Below are 20,294 nucleotides of genomic sequence, written 5' to 3' on the forward strand. Positions count from 1 at the left end.
CATTTATGATTATCAGTGCAAAACATGGACTAAATCGTAGCTGAGCTATGCTTGACAATATTATTATTTGCATAGAATGTCAGTAATTATCAGACGGAATTGCAAACAATGACATTTAAAGTTTCTTTTTTTATTTGCAAAATTTTCAAAACATATGTATGAAACCTTTATATGGGTTTTCCAAACTCAGGTGTTACCTGACGTCAGGCATAGGATATTTTCTACTATCTTATCATTGCTTTTTATGGGGTTTGTTCAAGTTTTAAGCGTAACGTTATATAATATACTTCCTTTATTACTACAGTGAGCAAGAATTTCATTTCACAAAAATATTTAGGAATGCAAATATGAAGTTTGTTTGGCTGTGGACTGTATTATGGAATATACTTCCACTATGTAAGTAAATTGTAATTTCAAACGCATAATTGAGACCGTTTATTAAATAGGATTCACTCAGATTCCGTTATTAACACTAAATGTAGGTTAACACACGGTAATTTTAGTTTGAATGTACTTTCTGGGTGACAAGTTATATGTCCATTTGTTTTGTTTTTTTTTTTGTTTTTTTTTGTTTTTTTTTGCTTATGAGATTTGCTAAAATCATATTCACAGAAAGTCAACCATGCAGAAACATTTATTGAAAAACATACGGTTGCATCTGGAAAACTTATTGATAGGGACAGTAACATCATTTTTTTTTAATAGCACCGTACCTGTTTCATAAGTTTTTTGTACTGGGATTTCATTCTTATTTAACCTTAATAAGACGATAGCTCACATTTTTTAGATAAGTGCATGATGGTACATATTATTTTCAGATTTTATTTTTGCGTCAATAGTAAAACACGTTTAAAACAAAGTGTCAGGGACGGGAGATTTTGCGTCGTAATAAGCGTGTATCCGTCAAGTTTTCAACTTGTAATAAAGTAACAGGGAATGAAAATAGTTCAGCTGTAAGCGTCAATTCATTATAAGCGTGTTCGCTGTGACCGTGCTATACTGTATTTTAAGATATGGTATTGATTTAACAATCTTTAATATTTATGCGTTGAAATAGTGTTTTTAATGAACGATACCATAAAACTTTCAAAACAAGAAATAAAAGATATTAACACTGATCGGACTAGTGAAAATCAAAGTCTTAAGTAATAGATGTATTTATATATCTAATATTTATCTCGTAAGGTATAAAAAGTAGTCATGTCTAATTAATTGGAGTATAAACATTATTTGTAATAAACACATTTACATGTCTTGGCTACTGCCTTCTCATACCATTGTGTTGGAAAATTTCAGCTTCAACTGCCCAGAAGTACATTACGATCAATGTTACTGACAAAGATGGTCTGGCCATCACTTGTTCAATCATAAACTCTGATCAACTCGCTAAAACACATTTAATACAGCTACATAGAAAAAAGAATAAGACGTTTGAAACAGTGATCTCGATAAATCCAAAAGGCAAAGTGTGGAAAGATGAAGCTTTAAAAAACAGAACTACTGCCAACGGGAGCCTCGAAGATGGGGAACTAAGACTATTCATCAAAAAAGTGCAATGCTTTACTGATTTCACAGAATACAGATGTTATATGGAAGGAATTTTAAACCCGACGTCGACACAAAAGAACCCCCCTGAGATAAACGACACAGTAACATGGTCCTACAGCGATACATGTACATGTATGTATGTTTATATTAAATACGATAAATCTTATTCTATTGAAGTTGTATGGGGATTTATTGAATGATTCTTTTAAAAAAGAAGTGTTTGTGCTTTTTATCAAGCTATATAAGTTATAAATTTTATGCAAATTATACAATTCAATTCAAACGCATTTTAAAGTATATAGAGTTATTTTCAATTTATTCATTTTTTCATTCCACCGGCGCTCCAGACTGAAATATTCATTATCACGTGTTGTCGCAGGTACTTTTTATTTTATTATGTAAACAAATTGTGGGGAATGGGTATGTTTGTGTTGGTTTACGCACTCCGAGACAACAGAAACAAACGACAAAGACATAAGAAATGTTTAAAATCGTGCCTCCTTAGTACGTGTAAAATGAACTTTCTTTTTTATTTATTCTCAGAAGAGTTGTTAAAAAAGTGGTTTATATGCGAATCGCCCATAACCAAAATTTTTAAAAATCATTATGGAAAACATTCCTATCACGATAAGAGAATCAACAGTTTTAACATCCTTCAAAATCAAATAAAAGATTCTAGTATTTAACGCCCTCCTAAAAACCAAAATCAAACAAACGAATACGTTCTTTTTGACCAAAAATAATGGAAGGCAAAGAAGAAGAAAAAGACAAATGGAACAGAATATTGAAGTAGATATTAGGATTAGTAGAAGTAAAGAAAAGGCATAAGATTTCCAAATCACTTCGACTTGTAAGTGTGCTAAGATAGAATCATTATCATTTTTGAAGTAAGGAGAAGAAAGATTATCCTACACAAAAACTGCAACACATTCTACTGGTGGAAGTTGTTGTTTTCGAGAGTACAGTAAGTTTTGTTTGTAAACAGAGTACTCTCCCCATTTTGAAAAGATTGATTATCATTTCATATGATATTTAAAAGTTTCTAAAAATATTTTCATAATTGTATTAAAATCAGAGTTCCGGAAAAAAACTCTTGTAGACTATGAATTTTAAGATGTATGAAGTGTAAATGATGTCATCCTATTAATAATATCATTTTATCACTTTTAATTATTTCAACTGAAAGTTCTTCAAAGCTTTTTTTCGAATATATTGTAAAGTTCAAAAAATAGTTAACAAAATTGTTACATCATTTAAAGATATTACATTGGCCAGAAAAATTGTCAATTGATAATTAATTCGCTGAAATAAGATTTTTGCACAAACTTTCTTCCAGATTTCAGAGATGTTTTCAATTTTTATGGTATTAGATACGAAAGATGAATTATGTTTTCAAAACATTTTTCATTTGTGGCGACCAGTTTAGCTAGTCTAATTACCAAAGAAAGAAGAATTTACAGAATAATAGACTTCTTTTTCTACGAGTTCTATTTACTTGCTTTCATCAGTACATCACTAGAGAAAATGTTCTTTATTTAACGTGAAAACTAATAAGTGTCCGTGCAGCTGTCGATGGCCAAAGACAGACGTCGGTATGATTAACTTGCAGGTGACCTACGACGCGAATGTTACTACTGCCGTTCGTAAGCCAAACTTACGTCTGGGGAACGGCAATTGTAAGACGGAAGTACGGTTTCTACGGGCATCGCACGTGCCGAGTCGCCCTTTCGTCGAACGTTGCACTCGCAATCACTTAAATACGATTTTTCACGCTACGATCAGCCACTGGAGCCACGAATGGCAAAACCCGTAGCACATGACGGCCAGTTGTGAATGAGGTTTTACTTTCTCAAACTGCTCTTGTATCTTATAAACCATCAAAATGTCATGTTGTTTTGTAAACTCTCTAGTAGTATTGGGTGTCCGAAAATAAGAAAATGACTTTTTTTACACCAAAAGACTGGCTCCTTGAACTCATCTCGCATTTTCATCTCTTGGAATATGTTTTGGAGTGTCTCATAGATGTGCAAGAAGGTTTCGGTGGGGTGAAAATTGACGGGTTATTTTTTTTACAAAAAAATTATTAAAAAAACATTAACATTTTTTTAAAAGCCAAATGATCTATTAGAATATGAATGATGTGAACTCAGGTTTCAGAATTTTATCACGGGGTCGCTGGGCAACACAAAATAATTTTTTTTTTTGCAAAAAACGTATGGTTCCCAGAACTTCTCTTAGAACCTATGCAGTAGCTACGTCATCTCTTGTGATATGATGGGGGCTGTCCTATAGATGTGCAATAAGGTTTCAAAACTTTTAAGTTCATCCAGTGAGTCAAAAAGTAGCAGGAAATTAACGTTTATCACTCCTAAAACAAAAGTACCCAGCACTCCTATTAAATATACACATGATATCTTTGGATATGATAGGGGCTATCCTAATAAGTATTACTGTCACGTTCCAACTTTTCTCTATCATCATCCTTGCAACAATCTAATTCTTTTCCGACTATTTCAAGGTATGCATTTTTAAAAAGGCTTAGTACAACGGCCTTTGTCTCATAATATTGTGTTACGTTACCTTTTTAACCTGAACTTTATGAAACTGTTACCGTCCGTAACCACGACCAGCACTGACCTCCACTTTGCATCATTTTACGGTGACGGTCCTTTTCACTTCGACTGTACGCCTCTGTACGTCCCTACTGCTTTCAATGGTACACTTCTGTACACCAACGTCCACTGTACATCACTGTACGGTCTAACTGACGTCCACTGTACATCACTGTACTGACTTCAACTGTGCATCACTGCCATGTATTTTACTAGACACTTTCCATCACTGTACAATACTGTTGTCAACTGTGCTGTTTTGAAAGGATATAATCTCTATTAATTTCATCCTTTTCTTTTTTCAGTATTTTTTGTTTCCTATGAAATTCATCATTTATAGCATTATAGCACCATTTGATTTCATAGAGCAAAATGTATCGGGTCGTTCAGATTTGTTTTAAAAATAAATACTTAAATAAAGTTGTCAAATTTCAATCTTTCTTGGTAAGTGCGGTTGTCATACATTAAGGGATCTTAATCGTGCATATAAATTTCTTACTTGGGACTTAAAAAATTAGACAGAGAGAGAGAGAGAGAGAGAGAGAGAGAGAGAGAGAGAGAGAGAGAGAGAGAGAGATTAATAAGAATAAATCAAATATTTTGAGGAGAGAAAGTGATATCTTTCATTATCGCTAGTAATTAACTTTTATTATTTTTTTACTTTTATTATTTTTTACTTTCAATTTATTCTCTCTCTCTCTTCATTTATCTTCCGCTACTCTTTTTTCTCTCTTACATGCACATGATAGGCAGAAAGACAAACAAAATGATTCAAATATTCATGAAAAAAATTAATTGGGTCCTTTAGGCTTTTCATTTTTATAGCCTACTGTCGATAAAAAAAACATTGAGAGATTTTAAATTTTATTTATTTCAGTAATTTATCGTATTTTTAATATCACTTAGACACTTTAATTAAAATGAAATTTCTAATATAGTTGTTTGCAGTTTAACAGATGGAAAATTGAGAACGCATACACAAGTATACTTATATGATGTATTATGTAAATGTTTAAGCTACTTCAAAACCGCAGACAACAACAACCAAGAACCCAGAGACCACCCAACGACCCGGAAATGCTGGTGAGTAAAATATTTTGGGGGAAAGTTAGCCAAATTCACGACACATTCACTTTTTACGATAATGTAAAATAAATATGAATGCAAATATCGGGTCCTTCTCATAACGTGATATCAAAGGTGTTACTTTTTGGGAGTGATTAAGGGCCACTTTTGTGTTGAAGGTCAAATTATCCAAAAATAGTGAGCGATAATTTCCGAAAAGACGCACAAGATGAGTTTTATGATAATCGTATATATAGTGACGAAAGGTCGTAATCCGGGTTTAGACTTTATGAAAGATTTAGAAAAGAGACAGATTCATTGCCTTGCAAGTGAATCATGGGGTGATAGAAAAGTAATTTTGCTCATGTATTTTATCAAATACCAATCGTTTCGTTTTGTGTGCTAGATGCCAACCACCATCCCAATTCCCCTGTAATACTGAGTATTGTATAATAAAGACCAATGTGGGGTACCATTGATCGATTCAACATTACAAATTTGGGCATATGACTAAGAATAAGATGTGTTTTTTTAGTTACTTCAACGCCACAGCCAAGAACAACCAGGGCGTCAGGAAACATTGGCAACGCTGGTAAATAACAATTTTATGTTCAGTATGTCTCTGCATTAAACTTAAATTTTATATTAAATGTCGTGTTTTCTCTGTTTTCTCAACTTTACAAAATTAGGATTTATTTCTACATTTTAAAGTGTACCGACATATTTTTTTTCACAGTTTACCACAACACAAAAATAATTAAATAAGATAAATACCGTTTGAAACACTTTGCTGTTAATATACATATTTTGCTTGAATTTATTGTTTGTTGGGGGGAGGGGGGGGGATATTTTTTTATTTTTAATTTACAATTAGTTCGTGGTGTAGAATATTTGGTAATATATATATTTTATTTGATGCAAGTTAGTAGCAGGACTCATGAACATATGTTGAATTTCTCAACAAATAAATGAAAAAATTGAAAAGCTTATATGTTTTGATTGATTTGTAATACGCTTGAAGTGTTAAAACTACCAAAATTGCTTGGGAAAGCGATGATTCTCGTAATATCTGTTTTGCTATTTTGTGGAACCATCAATTTTTTAATGTAGAGTGATTTATTCCTTGAAAATTAAATATTATCTAACCGGTCACGTAAATCTGTTACGTATTATCAGTGCAAGTTACTCCACATCAATTTATCATTTTTATTATCTTTTACCATTTGAATTGTTCTTCTATCATAACTTTTATCTATCTATCTACACGTATTTATCTTTCTTTCGATTCTTTCCCACCTTTTTATCTTTTAGATAAAGACAAAAGATCGTCCGGAACAACATTGCACATTTCTATTACAGGAGTAGAAACATCTCAATATACAGGTAAGGTCTGCATTTAAGTGAGCACCTGAGAGAACGTCATGCAAAATCGTCCAGAAGCATATATCTGAATTATTTTGAAACCTGTTTAAGATCAATTCTATGTAAGAATCAATGATTTATAAAAGGGTCTGGCCACGCATAGTCATCAATTTTCCTTATATTTCATACATGGACACACCTAGCTGTAAAACGCAAAAAACCACTGAAAGTTGGTTGCTGGGGGTAACCGTTGCCATGGTAATCGAGGCTAAAGATGGGAAAATAGCAAAACTTACCTACTTTGAAGCCATATTAGAAGGATTTGCCCACTAATGTAAACTATCAAAGACATAAAACAGGCTTTGTCCTATTTTCAATTATTTTATTATATGAGAAAATTGATGGAGAACCAATACTTTAAAAATGTTACCATAGAAACCGTTACAAATTTTTGAAATCAGTTTTCTGCGGTTTTTTAATAAGCCCAAATGGGAAAATGTTTAATTTTTACATCCATATTAATGTCCATGCAATATATATTTTATCATGAAAATGACATCCGTTGCTATGGCAACAAGGCCAAAAATTAAGAAAAACTGAGAAATTGAAGATTATTTTGATATGCTTTCATTCCTGATTTTACAATTTATTTGCAATTGTTTTAGTTGAAACTTGTAAAAATATATCTTAATTTTCATTATACACCACAAAAACCATTGTTATGCGACAGAGAAGTGTTGTTGCTATGGAAAATTAAATTCCTACTTTTTGAAAAGTCCAACGGCAACGGCAGTTATTTTTAGAAAATTTCAGATTTTTTTCAAGTGTCAAAGTTTTCAAAGTTAAGGACATACTTTATTTTTTCTCATCATTTGATTTTATATATTTATTCATTATAAGTGAATAATATCCATTTAAAGATGCCTAAAAATATTATAATTTTCCTTATTTTTCCTAATTTTTAATTGCATAATCATAAAAGTGTTTACCAAAAAATCCAAGATTTGCACTATTTATTCAAACTAGATGAATAAAACAGATTTTAAACTTTCTGTTTCGTAACCATGGAAACGCTCTAAAAACATTCGTTTCTCCATGATTTTTTTCTTTCTTTTCAAAAAATGACAACTATTTATAATAATATATTCTACCCTGGGAACAAGTTCTGTACATTACTCACAATATGTTCTCAAATAAGCATTAAAATGCCATTTTTACATCTTTACCCTCAGTTACCATGGCAACGGGACCCCATAGCAACAAACAAATGGTGTTAAGCTTTTTTGCTGACCAAAGTCTATCAAATTGTCAAGTATGAAGAAAACCCGTGACTATGCGTGGCCACCGAATTCTGATTCTTACATAGAATTGATCTTAAAATCATAAATTCTCCAATGTAAGTCTTAATTTTGAATAAAATTTTTCTGATGTCGTTCTAATTTTAGCTGTGATCTACTTTGAATATTGGCCCAAGTATGGATTAAAAACGATACCAAAAACAATGCAGTTTGAGCACTAAAAAAGAAAATAATAGAAACTATTTTATTTTTTTCTTACATATATGTCAAGGTTTAATGGGATTTGTTTCCATTTTTACCCCTTTGTTCTTTTTTAGCAACATCTTTTACTCATGAACTACAACAACCATGATAAAAACATGCGGGCAAATTTTATGGCATATTGATACTCGTTGAACACCAAAATTGATATCAATACATCATCTATGTTTGTTTTGGACAGTTTTGCATGACTTTCTCTTACGTTTTTGTTTTCATTAATAAAGTTAAGTTTCATTTCAGTCCTTTTGAAACTTAAATATCTTATAACCAAATTCGTATATTGGAAATAATAAATGCTTATTGGCAGTGAAAAGCGTTATATTTTTATGTTATTACACAAATATTTCTTAGGCTATTCTCTAAACTTACAATCTGATTTAGACGTCGAAAATTATGACATTTGTTTCAACATATAAATTTATAATGGGTATATTTTAGGAGAATGTGATGACAAATTGGAAGCTCCATTATATTAGTCTATCCTCCATACCAAATAAAATTCATCATTTTAATCCTAAACTAGAAAAAAAATCTGTTTTCCTTAAATCATTCATTAATTAAATAGGTTCTAGATTAATCTTTACTTCTTACAAATATAAACCAATGACTCAAGAGCTTGTAGTCACTATTTAATCGGAGATTGTTAATCCTGTACATGTGTTAAAGAAAAGGATGATTTAAGCGAAGCCTTTATTTTTCAGCTCTGCTTAATGCGCTGTTCTGGATTCCTGTGTGGATTATCGTCAAATTAAATACAGACAGCGCTTAAAATTGAATTTGACACAATGAGACATTGAATAAAAGAATCTTTCTTTCTAGATATCAGAGTGCCATATTACTGCATGACAATGTATATGAATGTGAATTGTGATAATGCATTGTAATTAACAACATTGCTTGCAAATTATATAGAAAATTGATAAACGGTCTTAATGTTTGAAATATTTTAAAAGTATATAGCAAACGTATATCCTGTCATTATACATTATTACATTAAACAAATATCATAAAGAATAAACTCTAATAATTAGGCACTGTATGGGATTTTCCCAATTTTATTTCAGATCTATAAATAACACATGTTAATTGTAAGTGGGTTTTTTTCTCATTGGGTTGGAAGTATTATACTGCTAGACGTCAATGACAACTTTATACAAATAAAAGCCATTTATATACTTCACAATTTAACTATATTTTCTTCATCGTTACATTGTTTTAAATACTGTTCAGATCTATCATTAGAATAATTATATACTTTGACTCATAATGCATCAACAAATGAAAAAAAGATAAACATAGCCGCAACCATTTACAAATTTAAAAAATAATTTGGTCAGTTTCATTTGATTCATATTTTCATTTTGTTTCTAAGATGTGCATTGCATTATCATTGGTACATTTAAAACCCAAGGGGTTTATCATCTTTTGGCAAGTAAAGCTCTGAGCCCTTTTTATTTAGTTTTATTTTTGTTTTTGGTGTTTGGTGGATTTTCTGGTTTGCTTTTGGTTATTGTTTCTTTTCATGTTTTTTCCGTTGATTTTTATTAATAAAATAATATTATATATTACTGTTTATTTTGTATTATTATCATTTTATTTTCCGGATATGCCGCTTTGAAGTGCAACATTTGAGACACAAATATTGGTTTATCAGAATCATATACGAGATTGTTTTTAATTCATAAATTGTTATACGTTTCCGTGAATTATTATCTAAAAAAAGGATTCATGATAAAATGAATTTAAGTCTTACTTTATGCTTCACATGAATATTCAGGCAGATTCTTATGTTATTTTATTTGAATTGAGAATTGCTGAAAAATACGCATTTTTTTCTATTATACAATATGAATTAAAATACGGTTTACGTTGTAATATTGAAATTCATGTACATTTATATTCTATTAGGTAACAAAAGAGTTGGTTTAATCTATATTTCCCGACATAAGGGATTTTAGTTATATCTTTTTTATTAAGAAAGTACAAAACAGAGAAGCTAACATTTCCCTTTTGTTCAATTTTCCTGAAATTTTGATATTTTGTTATTTGGATTAAAATCTATAAATATGCAACAATTTTTTAGAAAAATCAACCTGACAAATTTGACCACATGTGACATCTCTGGTCAGTGGGGGTGTAAAATGAAATTAAATAAGATGAAAAAAGTCATTGGTAGTATTTTCTATGCGAATAAGTTACTTTTTTAAAGATATGACAAATGATTCTGCTGTTATTTGTACAGCAGACGTTTTTTGTTACTTACAGACACTGAAATAAATTCTAACTGGTTAATTTCTGATATTGTATATGTATTATTTAAAAATAGAACTTCTTTAAAGTTAAAATTTAAAATGTGTAACACTAACGGTCTCTTAAACAAGCCGGGTACATTACCAGATATGGATAGCATTATTAAACATGTGACAATATTTACGTCAAACAAACCCTCCAATCCAGTAAATGAGTGGCAAAGCATGACTCTCTACAACACGTCTATGATTCAACAAACACGCGTGGTATTTATAACATACAATTTCAATTGTTCCAAGCTCACAATACAGTTGTTTTAGTTGACCAATTGTTGCTTCAAAACTCGACCAGTATCAAAAGACAGGCACACATACGCATACAAGTACAAACTGATTTTGATAAGAAAAACTGAATTAATGTTTATTGGTGACTTTATCATTGTGCGCTAGAAATTAAAACAGGTAACTGTACATCTGTAACATACGTAAATAGCCACAGTAATAATATATATAAATGCACAAATATACAAATGCAAAAGCACAAGCTTTGTAGCATACATATAATTTTCTATACATGGCATTGTTATTTATGCTAGTCTAGTTTTAGTACCATTCTGATAATGCCAGCTCCACCTCTCCTGCATATTATTTCAATCTCATCAATTCTATTGACTTGATTAACACTTATTATGTAAAAATTATTCAACCGTGGTAAATTCTAAAATCTCTTGAAATAAGCACGTTTGTATGTTCACGGGTTTACTTTCAATATCACCAAGCGTTGGGTCCGCATTAACCATTGAACAATATTAACATTATTAAAAAAATTGCATTTATAGGATAAGGTTTGTATTTAACATCTTTCACGTGATCATGTACTTGCGAATGATCAAACCAATGAAAGACATTACTTTTCCTCGGATTTGTTCACACTAAATTCAAGTGTAGGTACATGTACGTGTAGTGAATGAAGAGGTTTCCTATAAAATATTGTATAAAGGGTTGTTTTCCCTTCGTGTAATTTCCTTTTCTCTTCTAGCAATCAAAAGTAATAAATTTGTCCAGACACAGTTGTGATTTATGAGAGACAAAATTTGAAACATTGGAATTCGCACAGTCTAAATTCGTCCGCTAACAACAAGGGGAATATGGGAGAATAAAAACAGGGCGAATATACACATAGTATTTAACCATTTTGCCAGGTTACACATTTTCTTGTATTAATCCTAAGCTTACCAAAAAATAAGTAATTTAATTCAGGCAAGAAATCGTCTACTTTACTATTCCTTATTTTCTATGGGAACTATTTTTTCGAAGACTATTTTTTACTTATGTTATACATAATAAAGTGGTAGTGAATATCTAATATGAACTATAAAACGATATACGTTATAGTCTTAGTAACACACTTTTCGATGCCAAAATGCAAATACGCGTATGTACAAATAAAATAGCTAAATCGAAAAATATATTAATTAATCAAATTCCCAGTAGAAAAATTACCGAATCGAGTTTCAGTATGGATCTTTTTTTTTAAATTTAGAGTTATTACTTTCCTGTAAAATATTTATTTCAAAGGGTAAATAATCCATTTGTAAGTAGATATTCACTCAACGCAGAAGTAGAATTACATGTATATTAATAGCCAGTGTTTGCTGTAAAAATTTTAAGAGTGTTTATTATATTTTTTGTTCATCAATTGAAGTCAACCATACTCGTATGTACCTTATATGATTGCCCTAGTGTTGAAATACTCCCCGTGTAGAGTTCTTCTATCAGACGGTGGGTCATCTTCCGCACACAGGTGTGATCTGTTAAAACAATCACAGCTTTTATCAACGCTTTGTAAACATGGGCAACAGATAATCCTTTTCTGGTCATTTGAAAACCATCACTTAAACTTGGGGCATCCTATATACAGGGCCATATACGATTCAGTCGCTTAAGATCGGGTTGGATGCGTATTTTGCTGCTGTTTTAATTTCAGTTGGATTGCTATCCATTTATAAGCATGCTGAGCGCTAAAGCTAAAGCGTTTAGCATAGATTGTCTATTGGCACCAGGACCAAATAGAAGTCAGGAAACTATAGCAGTAGATACCGAGAGACATCGCTATGATCTTGGGATATGTCATCAAGACAATCCGACTAAAAAACATGCCATCAGAAAGTGTTTCCATCAGTCCATTCAATCAGTCACAGGTATGATAAATTATTTTATCTGTAAATTTTATTTTATTGCAAACTTTTTTCCGTTTTCTTTTTCAACGATTTACAAGTGTTTCATCTTCTTATACTTCATAATCTTCAAAAAAAAAAATAAAAGAGAAAGGCCATGCATATTTAATTTAGTGTTTCGGAATTTCTTGATGAATATTGCTATCACTTGAATTTGGAAAAACACATTTGAATAATTTTTTAACCAAACTGATCCATTAAGAATTTGTGGTTTTGCAGTAATCGTAAAAAACCCCACAATAAATGAATATTTGAAAAGAATTTTTTTTAAATGTCTTGTAAAAAAACATAAAATAGAGAGCCAATTAATTGCGAAATAATATTGTTTTCGCGATGCATAAACTATGTACATAGTTTGAGGGAATTGATAACTCCTACTGGTTTGATTATAATTACTTTCATCCAACGGACAAATTTACTCGTAATGAGGAAAACATCAATTACATGAACAACATAGAAATAGTATTATTGGTTCAACGACTAAGGAGGTTTGAACTTTTACTGACTATTTTTTTATTAAGTTTTCAATAATTTTTTCATGAACATATTTAGAAAGACTCAACACGCTTATATCCAAACCTTATAGCAAGTGGTGTAAAATACATTCCATAAGAGATGTGTCACCCGTCATTTTAGATATTCTTTAGTTTAAATTAGATGGAAATTTGTTAGGTTAGGAATAATTTAAACAACAAGTCAATGAGGTTGAATTGAAAGAATTAAATACTAAAACATGTATGAAAACCGCACATATGTTTTATTTTTTTACAAGAAAAAATAATTTGAAAGATATCTATTATTGTAATATACATGCAATAAGTTACAGTAAAAGTAAAAAAAATTGATAGCACAGAAGGACGTTTTTTTTAGGAAACAAAAAATAGTTGCAACTTATAGTTATTTTTCTCATGACTCTGTATCATAAAACTACACCATAGATGCATCTTTTTTTTGCTAATGTGTATTGATTTTCTGTGGAACATACACATAAGTTATTTTTATCAAATACGTTTAAATTGGAACAATATGTAGTGAAGCTATAAAATCATAAATAATGATTCTTTCAATTAATGTACTAAACTGTCTAAGAATTTAGGCATCTTATTGTTTCCTTAGGTGTTTTGATTTACACATTTTTTTTCTTATACATCGATCATTTCAAAAGTTATAATTATTTTGATAATTGTAATTTTATATAAAAATTATACTTGAAGATGACACGTCGGAAAATACCATTCAAGTAGAGCTTTGTCAGAATGAATTATGGCATGCCTTCCACAACCTAGGGACTGAAATGATCATCACAAAGACAGGAAGGTGAATATTGATATTGTTTTTAAAAGATATTTATAAACCTGTACCACCATCATTTTTTTTATATTATGTTTTGTTGCATGTGGTGTTCTTCACAATATGCATTCAAATCAAGACATGTTAATTTATTTAGATAAAAGACACTTTGTGTGATGAGTTGTTGCATTGTTAAATTAACATAATATCATATCATACAATGTATGTATTAATTTTTAATATATCAATAAATTGATTTCAAAATATATAGCTATTTACGTACAGATTTCCCAAACACTATCTGGAATGCATCCATAAATTATAACAGGTGGTGCTGCAATACGGGTTTAACCCGGTAGATGAACAGTGTATAATGTTTACTCACTCAACATTAAGCATTAATTTATCTATTTCAAATTACAATAGTGTATGTTCCGAGTATCCCAAAAGTCATCAACTGAATGACGTAAAAAAAAAACTTTTAATATCGATATTTCGATAGATAAATGAAATTTTATTATTCACTGATATTTAGTTTTGAGCAACCAATATAAAACAACTTTTTGGGTTTGGTATCCGCAATTAAGCCATTGTTATTAATTTGTGCATGAGAAAGTTTTATTACGTATCTGTCTTAAAAGTGTGTAAAAGAAAATAGAATTTTGGCTTCTAAAATTATGCCCTTGTTTTATTTAATTTCTTCAAGAATATTTTAGAAATGTAAAGCCCTGCTTCTATCTTATAAAATAAATAATAGACGTGCATTGCGTATTTGAAACGAACAGATCGATAAAACAAGTGAACATTTTTTTTAAATCTAAATTAGCTCTAAGATTGTTGATTTATGAAAAGTATTAATTTTTTTAAACTGCAGTGTTGTATTTTTCACAATTACAAGTTAAACTTGTATTTTTAATCCGATTGGTGAATAAAATGCCAATTAATCAGTATTTGTCGTTGTTTCTTAATTAAACCTAATTTTATGTAATTACATAAGAATATATAATTTTCTCTGTGATTTAGACGGATGTTCCCAGCAATAAGAGTGAAGCTTCATGGACTAGATCCCGGTTATAAATACTCTGTATCCTTAGAATTCTCACAGATGGATAAGCAGAAATACCGCTATGTCTACCACAGGTAATTTTGTCAATGTAAAAATAACCTTAAGTGTGTTATACGTGTTCAGATTATTTTTGTTTAAAACAGTTTTTTTAATTACTTCGGTGTTAGAATTTTTTTTATTCGTCCAGTTTATATACTTTAGCAAAATTATTGCTTTTAAGACATACCCGGTTCATTTGAATACGAAGTCAATCATATGCTAGTAATTATCTAAGCAGAGACATATAAACTATATTTGGTTTAAATTTTTACATTGGGTCAACCTAAATTGGTTCTCATTTCCTAAAAAAATCAGTAAAAATATTCATGTTATCATACTATTTCAATTACTTCGCCCATTCATTGCTTGGTTGATTAATGTTAACCAATTAAAGAATTTTTTTTCCATTACTTTTTAAGGAAAGTGTTCTGAAAGTTGTTTTACAAATAAGTTAGAAATTGATCGAACGGTAGCTCATACGTATTTTCATTATGAGATTACGTATGAACCCTAATGGATAAGTTCACTTTAAAATCATATTCATTTTTATGTATTTGATTTTCAAAAAAAGGTTGATTTATAAATTGATAAGATAGAACCTTTTAACATACTTTTAAAATCTGGTATTCAGTTCCAAATGGATGGTGTCTGGATTGGGGGACGAGATGATACGAGACCAAATCTATCGACACCCCGACTCACCGGCAGATGGCGCTGTTCTTGAGTCTCAAATAGTGTCCTTTGAGAGGATTAAACTCACCAACAACGACTCTCCTAAATATGGACAGGTAAAATGCCGTGATATTTCAAACTATGTTTATATCAATAGGAAACAAATTCAAAAAAAACAATTTTCCATCTCATAAAGCAGATATACATGTAAGTGTCTTAAAATAACAAATTACTTATCTTATAGAGGTTGGATGGTCAACAAATATTAATTAATCTACCTTAACATCTTACATATGATATTTTATCTTCAAACTATTATTGGTCAGAACCATTCCAAAAAATCAATATTTATATGAAATAGTTTACTATATTTTATACAAATATCTCCTTTTAAAAGATTAATATTGTTTACAAGAGACAATGACCACCCAACTCTCTTAAAACAAAATCAATTTAATGAATCTATAATCAAACGTTAATTCTCCAAACTTTTAATATGACTATTTATAAAGTTTTCAGAATAGAGAAAACACTTCAATTTACAAATTTTTAGAAATTTCTCTGAATATAAAATTCATTTTAAAAAACAAATCAAACAGCAAGGCAAGCAAATCTAATAAAAGCACTGCACGTTTTATGATAGGTAAATTCTTATGCTTGAACATAATGCTTTATTTTGGTAGATTTCTTTGCTGTCTATGCAACGCTTTGTTCCCAGAATCCATGTTCATCAGATATCGGGAGATGGAATAAAAGTTCGTCACTTCGTGGCTTCATTTCCGCAGACGTCTTTCACTGCCGTCACTGCCTACCAAAATCAAGAGGTTAAAAATAATTTTCTCTTTAAACATATCATAGTTTTTGTTTTCAGTTGTGTTGTATGTGACGAATGCAATATCACAGTGCAATTAAAATTACTCCACGTGACATATAGCTATCTGGGTTATCGTTTTAAAAAAACCATTACCAATGCATTTAAATAGTTTACGTGCTAAAATTCTAAAAATTACGTGCTAAAATTCTAAAAATTCTAAATATAAATAAGAGAATAAACGCAAAGTTTAAAACATCATGTACATGTATATGGCTAGACACAATAATGTAGCTTGTACTCTTGATAGGAGCCTGCAGTTATAAGTGAATCCTCAGTATCTTTCCATTCATAGGTCGTGTAGTATCTTACCTCTGTTTATCAACAAATGTTCACTAAATTTATGAATGTATCATTAATCAAAATTTGTTTGCATAGACATTATCAAAAATAAATATCAACATTAGCAATCTCTGTCACAATCGGCTTTATTGACACAAGATCAAACAAGTGGAGGCAACTGTGCCAATACTTGATCTGTGTATCCCGCGATATCTTTATAACACCCTTGTGTCCCTCAAAGTGTCAATACTGCCTGATAGGCTGTATCACTGGTGTTAAGCTGCTAGACAAACCATCATTTCCTATTTCTGCAGATAACCAAACTGAAGATAGCCAGAAACCCGTTTGCCAAGGGCTTTCGCGAGGCCGGGAAAAACAGGTACTGTTGCAGTGTGAATCGGTCATTATTTTGTTTACAGATCAGTGATAATGTCGATTAGACTCATACGTCTGGCTACATTTTTTATCATTTTTGATAAGTAGTCGATTGATTTTAAATGACGTTTATTGTTTTACCTTTTTTCACATCATCTACAAAGAAGTGCAAGCAATGATAAAAAATGTTTATCACTGTTTTATCTACCCATTGCGTATGCTGCCCTGATACTGATGGCGTGGTGTGATTTCGTGTGAAGGACATATCCTTCACATTTTAAGTGTAACATCTAAATGAAACAAAATGTAGACCATATAACTCTGTGAAAAATGTCCAAACTTTTAACCTTTAATTCGAAAATTCCCGTGCACTTCATTTTGTTTTTGGGGGTTTTAAAATACAAAAAAAAAGAATATTCATAAAAGACTTTGACAATAAATGTTCCAACTGTTGTTTTGTATCTCATGTAGTCTTGTGTTGTTTTGTAGAAGTTCACTGGAAGCAATGTTAGATACCTTTGCTGTGCACGGAGCCAGACCCCGGTGTAATCCTTCGCCTCCAAAACGACAGCATTTAGGTATGCCTCCGCCATGAGCTCGTAGCGACATAGCGGCATATAGAAATAACTATGAACGTTTACAATAATGTCAGATTGAATGTAAATTATGATATTCATATTATGATTCCCATATTTTTTCTCTCTGCGTTTGTTTTATTGGTCAGCGTGGTATAAAATAGTAGTATAGCATGTATATAGCTCTTAGCTTTGTACCTTTTGAACTTGTAGGATCCCATGAAGAAAAGGCTGAAGGTCTCACATTATTTTTATCTGGAAAAGAAATGAGACTATTCGCGAACGGATGGAACAATTCAAGTCCGAATACTGTGACGTCAGACCACACAATAAAGTACCCGTACCTTCTTCAAATCCAAAGACCGCCTTCTCAAAGAGGTGCTCAGAACAATTGCGTAAACTGTGACCTTGGTTCACCTCTTAATAGTCCTTCTAGGGAAGAGCAGCTTGTTCAAGCCCCCGTCTGTGCTGACCGTCCGCAGTCATTGTGTATCCCGGATGTTCCACTTTGGGGGTCAACGACGCCCGTGCCAATATCCCCTTCCTTTGACTATAATGCGCCCAATGTGTCCTCGCACCTGCTGCAAATGTTTAGATATTCCTTAAATAAATGATATGTGTATCAGAATTCAGTTGTTTTTCTTTCATTAAGGCTATGGTGAGTTATCGGTGGTTGGTTGTCTTTATTTGTGAAAGTTTATTACAATCCTTTATTTCTATTCTTTTATGATCAATATCTTATTTAACAACTTTATTTTGGGATGCATTTTACATCTTTATTCATGACAGACAACAAATTTGAATGTATTGTATTACAATTCTGTCCATTTCTGTCAACTGATTCTTTATTCTACAAAGTAGTTCAAGACTTGACCTTGTTTTGGATACATACTTAAGTTCTCAACGTAAAAGACACTTCAAATTTACATCAGCACGTTAATCACCCGGAGCAGTATCATTTACTTTAAATTAAACAGGTGTATCCGGCATAATTCTCTAGTTACAATCCAAGGTATTTTGATGACAATGAGAGGTCATACACTGGGAAAGAAGCTTTCAACACTGCAACGATTATAATCCCCGCTAATAGGCAATAACTGCGACTCTAAGAAGACAAAACATCGGCTCTTTCATTAATTTCTAATCCTCTCTTAATTTGCAGTCCAAATTTATCTGGTATAAAGTGATTTCCTTCATTTGTCACTGGACATCGCGTCCTCGTGACATGTATGTCAATATGGCGAGAGGAAGAAAACGCTAGTAGCAATGGTTATCATCTCTAAAGATTCTTTGACAAACCATAAGAACGTGTTGTTTGTTCTTCAATCGCCGTGTTAAGATAGCGGTCACAGCTAAACTCTCGCGAGATTTTCGGCGCTAGGAGACGTCTCTGGGGAGCTGGACACCTTGCAGGGTGGATGTAAGGACTTCGTGTGCTGTTAATGTTCTTCCCTTCGTCTTTAATGTATTGACTTATGATTATTACATCAGATGAAAAGGATTAAACAGATATTTTGGCGTGATCTCCCGCAGGGCTTTGTTGGGAGGGACATCGCAAGCCGCTTGCAAAATATATCATTTAAAGAAAACTATACAGACGTTTGTTTCTCAAAAAAAGACACCCCCCCCCCAAAAAAAAACAAAAAAAAACAAAAAACAAAAAACAAACAAACAAAAAAAAAACAAAAAAAAACAAAAAAAAAACAGCAAACAAACAAACACGCATATCTACATGTATTGTATAATTATGTATCTTAATTAGAGTCTTACTCATCTAAAGAAATAATTATAATCTGTTTTCTATTCATATTTGATTTGTATTTGGATTATGGTGTTTTTAAGATTTTGTTTCAACAATATTTTGAATCAAATTTTGATATTTTAAGATATGTTTATGCACGTGGTGTTTGTGTGTATAATTATTTGCGTCCTTGCGGTTAGTGGGGGCCCTAATCTCTGCGTCCTAATCGAGAGGTTGTTCTGATGTCATGTTCTAATAAGAAAAAAAAACGTTTGATTTGAAACCGTGCATATCATTCATGCATATAAATGTAGGTGTGTGTTACATTAAAAATGAATGTAATGATATGCATGCAATTTCTTCCATCTGGAATAATTACATAGAGATCGATGGCGCAAGTGCATATATGTTTTTAAAATCGTAAAATGCACAAATCAAATACATCTAACAAATATTATTAAAATCACTCCTTTATAACATTATGAAATAGTGCAAACAACGATTATATGATTATTGCAAAGATTCAAAAAGATTTGGGTAGAAGTTTATAAATGCGAACTATCTTAATTTGTTCCCATGTTCCCTTGCACAGATGTTCCCCCAACCTAGTAAAACATATAATATATTAATTAAAAGAAAAATGTATAACGTCTGATGCATGTGCGTGTTCCCTATATTTGGAATATTTAGAGTGGTTGATGCATATAATCGAATTGATTTAAACATGTACATGTATCTCAGCCCATTCATT

General features: G+C 31.2%; 2 protein-coding genes across 3 annotated transcripts; both read left to right on the forward strand.

Moving 5' to 3' along the window:
• The first annotated feature begins 302 nt into the window (after nucleotides 1–302).
• On the forward strand, nucleotides 303–9,719 carry LOC128182756 (uncharacterized). 2 transcript variants are annotated; one of them, XM_052851499.1, is made up of 5 exons: nucleotides 303–396; nucleotides 5,178–5,243; nucleotides 5,761–5,817; nucleotides 6,537–6,608; nucleotides 8,848–9,719. In XM_052851499.1, the coding sequence occupies exons 1-5, from the start codon at nucleotides 348–350 to the stop codon at nucleotides 8,913–8,915; spliced, it is 312 nt and encodes a 103-aa protein (XP_052707459.1). In that variant the 5' UTR covers nucleotides 303–347; the 3' UTR covers nucleotides 8,916–9,719. The 2 variants fall into 2 exon arrangements, with proteins under 2 accessions (XP_052707459.1, XP_052707458.1); XM_052851498.1 differs by lacking the exon at nucleotides 303–396 and adding an exon at nucleotides 1,500–1,680.
• A 2,223-nt stretch (nucleotides 9,720–11,942) lies between these two features.
• Nucleotides 11,943–18,434, forward strand: LOC128184321 (T-box transcription factor TBX22-like). The gene is made up of 8 exons (XM_052853758.1): nucleotides 11,943–12,596; nucleotides 13,847–13,949; nucleotides 14,946–15,062; nucleotides 15,659–15,815; nucleotides 16,383–16,523; nucleotides 17,167–17,231; nucleotides 17,717–17,805; nucleotides 18,016–18,434. Exons 1-8 carry the CDS (start codon nucleotides 12,407–12,409, stop codon nucleotides 18,414–18,416), a joined length of 1,263 nt encoding a protein of 420 aa, XP_052709718.1. The 5' UTR covers nucleotides 11,943–12,406; the 3' UTR covers nucleotides 18,417–18,434.
• Nucleotides 18,435–20,294: the final 1,860 nt, after the last annotated feature.

The sequence above is a fragment of the Crassostrea angulata genome, chromosome 5, assembly GCF_025612915.1.
Source record: "Crassostrea angulata isolate pt1a10 chromosome 5, ASM2561291v2, whole genome shotgun sequence".
NCBI lineage: Eukaryota > Metazoa > Mollusca > Bivalvia > Ostreida > Ostreidae > Magallana > Magallana angulata.

What these genes read in the sequence shown, in the direction of transcription:
- LOC128182756 (XM_052851498.1), top strand. Translation starts at nt 1,590, where the DNA reads ATGGAAGGAATTTTAAACCCGACGTCGACACAAAAGAACCCCCCTGAG. An exon ending in CTACAGCGATACATGTACAT is followed by an intron (nt 1,681 to 5,177) that starts GTATGTATGTTT and finishes TAAATGTTTAAG; the next exon opens with CTACTTCAAAACCGCAGACA. An exon ending in AGAAACATCTCAATATACAG is followed by an intron (nt 6,609 to 8,847) that starts GTAAGGTCTGCA and finishes TTTATTTTTCAG; the next exon opens with CTCTGCTTAATGCGCTGTTC.
- LOC128184321 (XM_052853758.1), top strand. Translation starts at nt 12,407, where the DNA reads ATGCTGAGCGCTAAAGCTAAAGCGTTTAGCATAGATTGTCTATTGGCA. An exon ending in TACCGCTATGTCTACCACAG is followed by an intron (nt 15,063 to 15,658) that starts GTAATTTTGTCA and finishes TCTGGTATTCAG; the next exon opens with TTCCAAATGGATGGTGTCTG. An exon ending in TCCAAAACGACAGCATTTAG is followed by an intron (nt 17,806 to 18,015) that starts GTATGCCTCCGC and finishes TTGAACTTGTAG; the next exon opens with GATCCCATGAAGAAAAGGCT.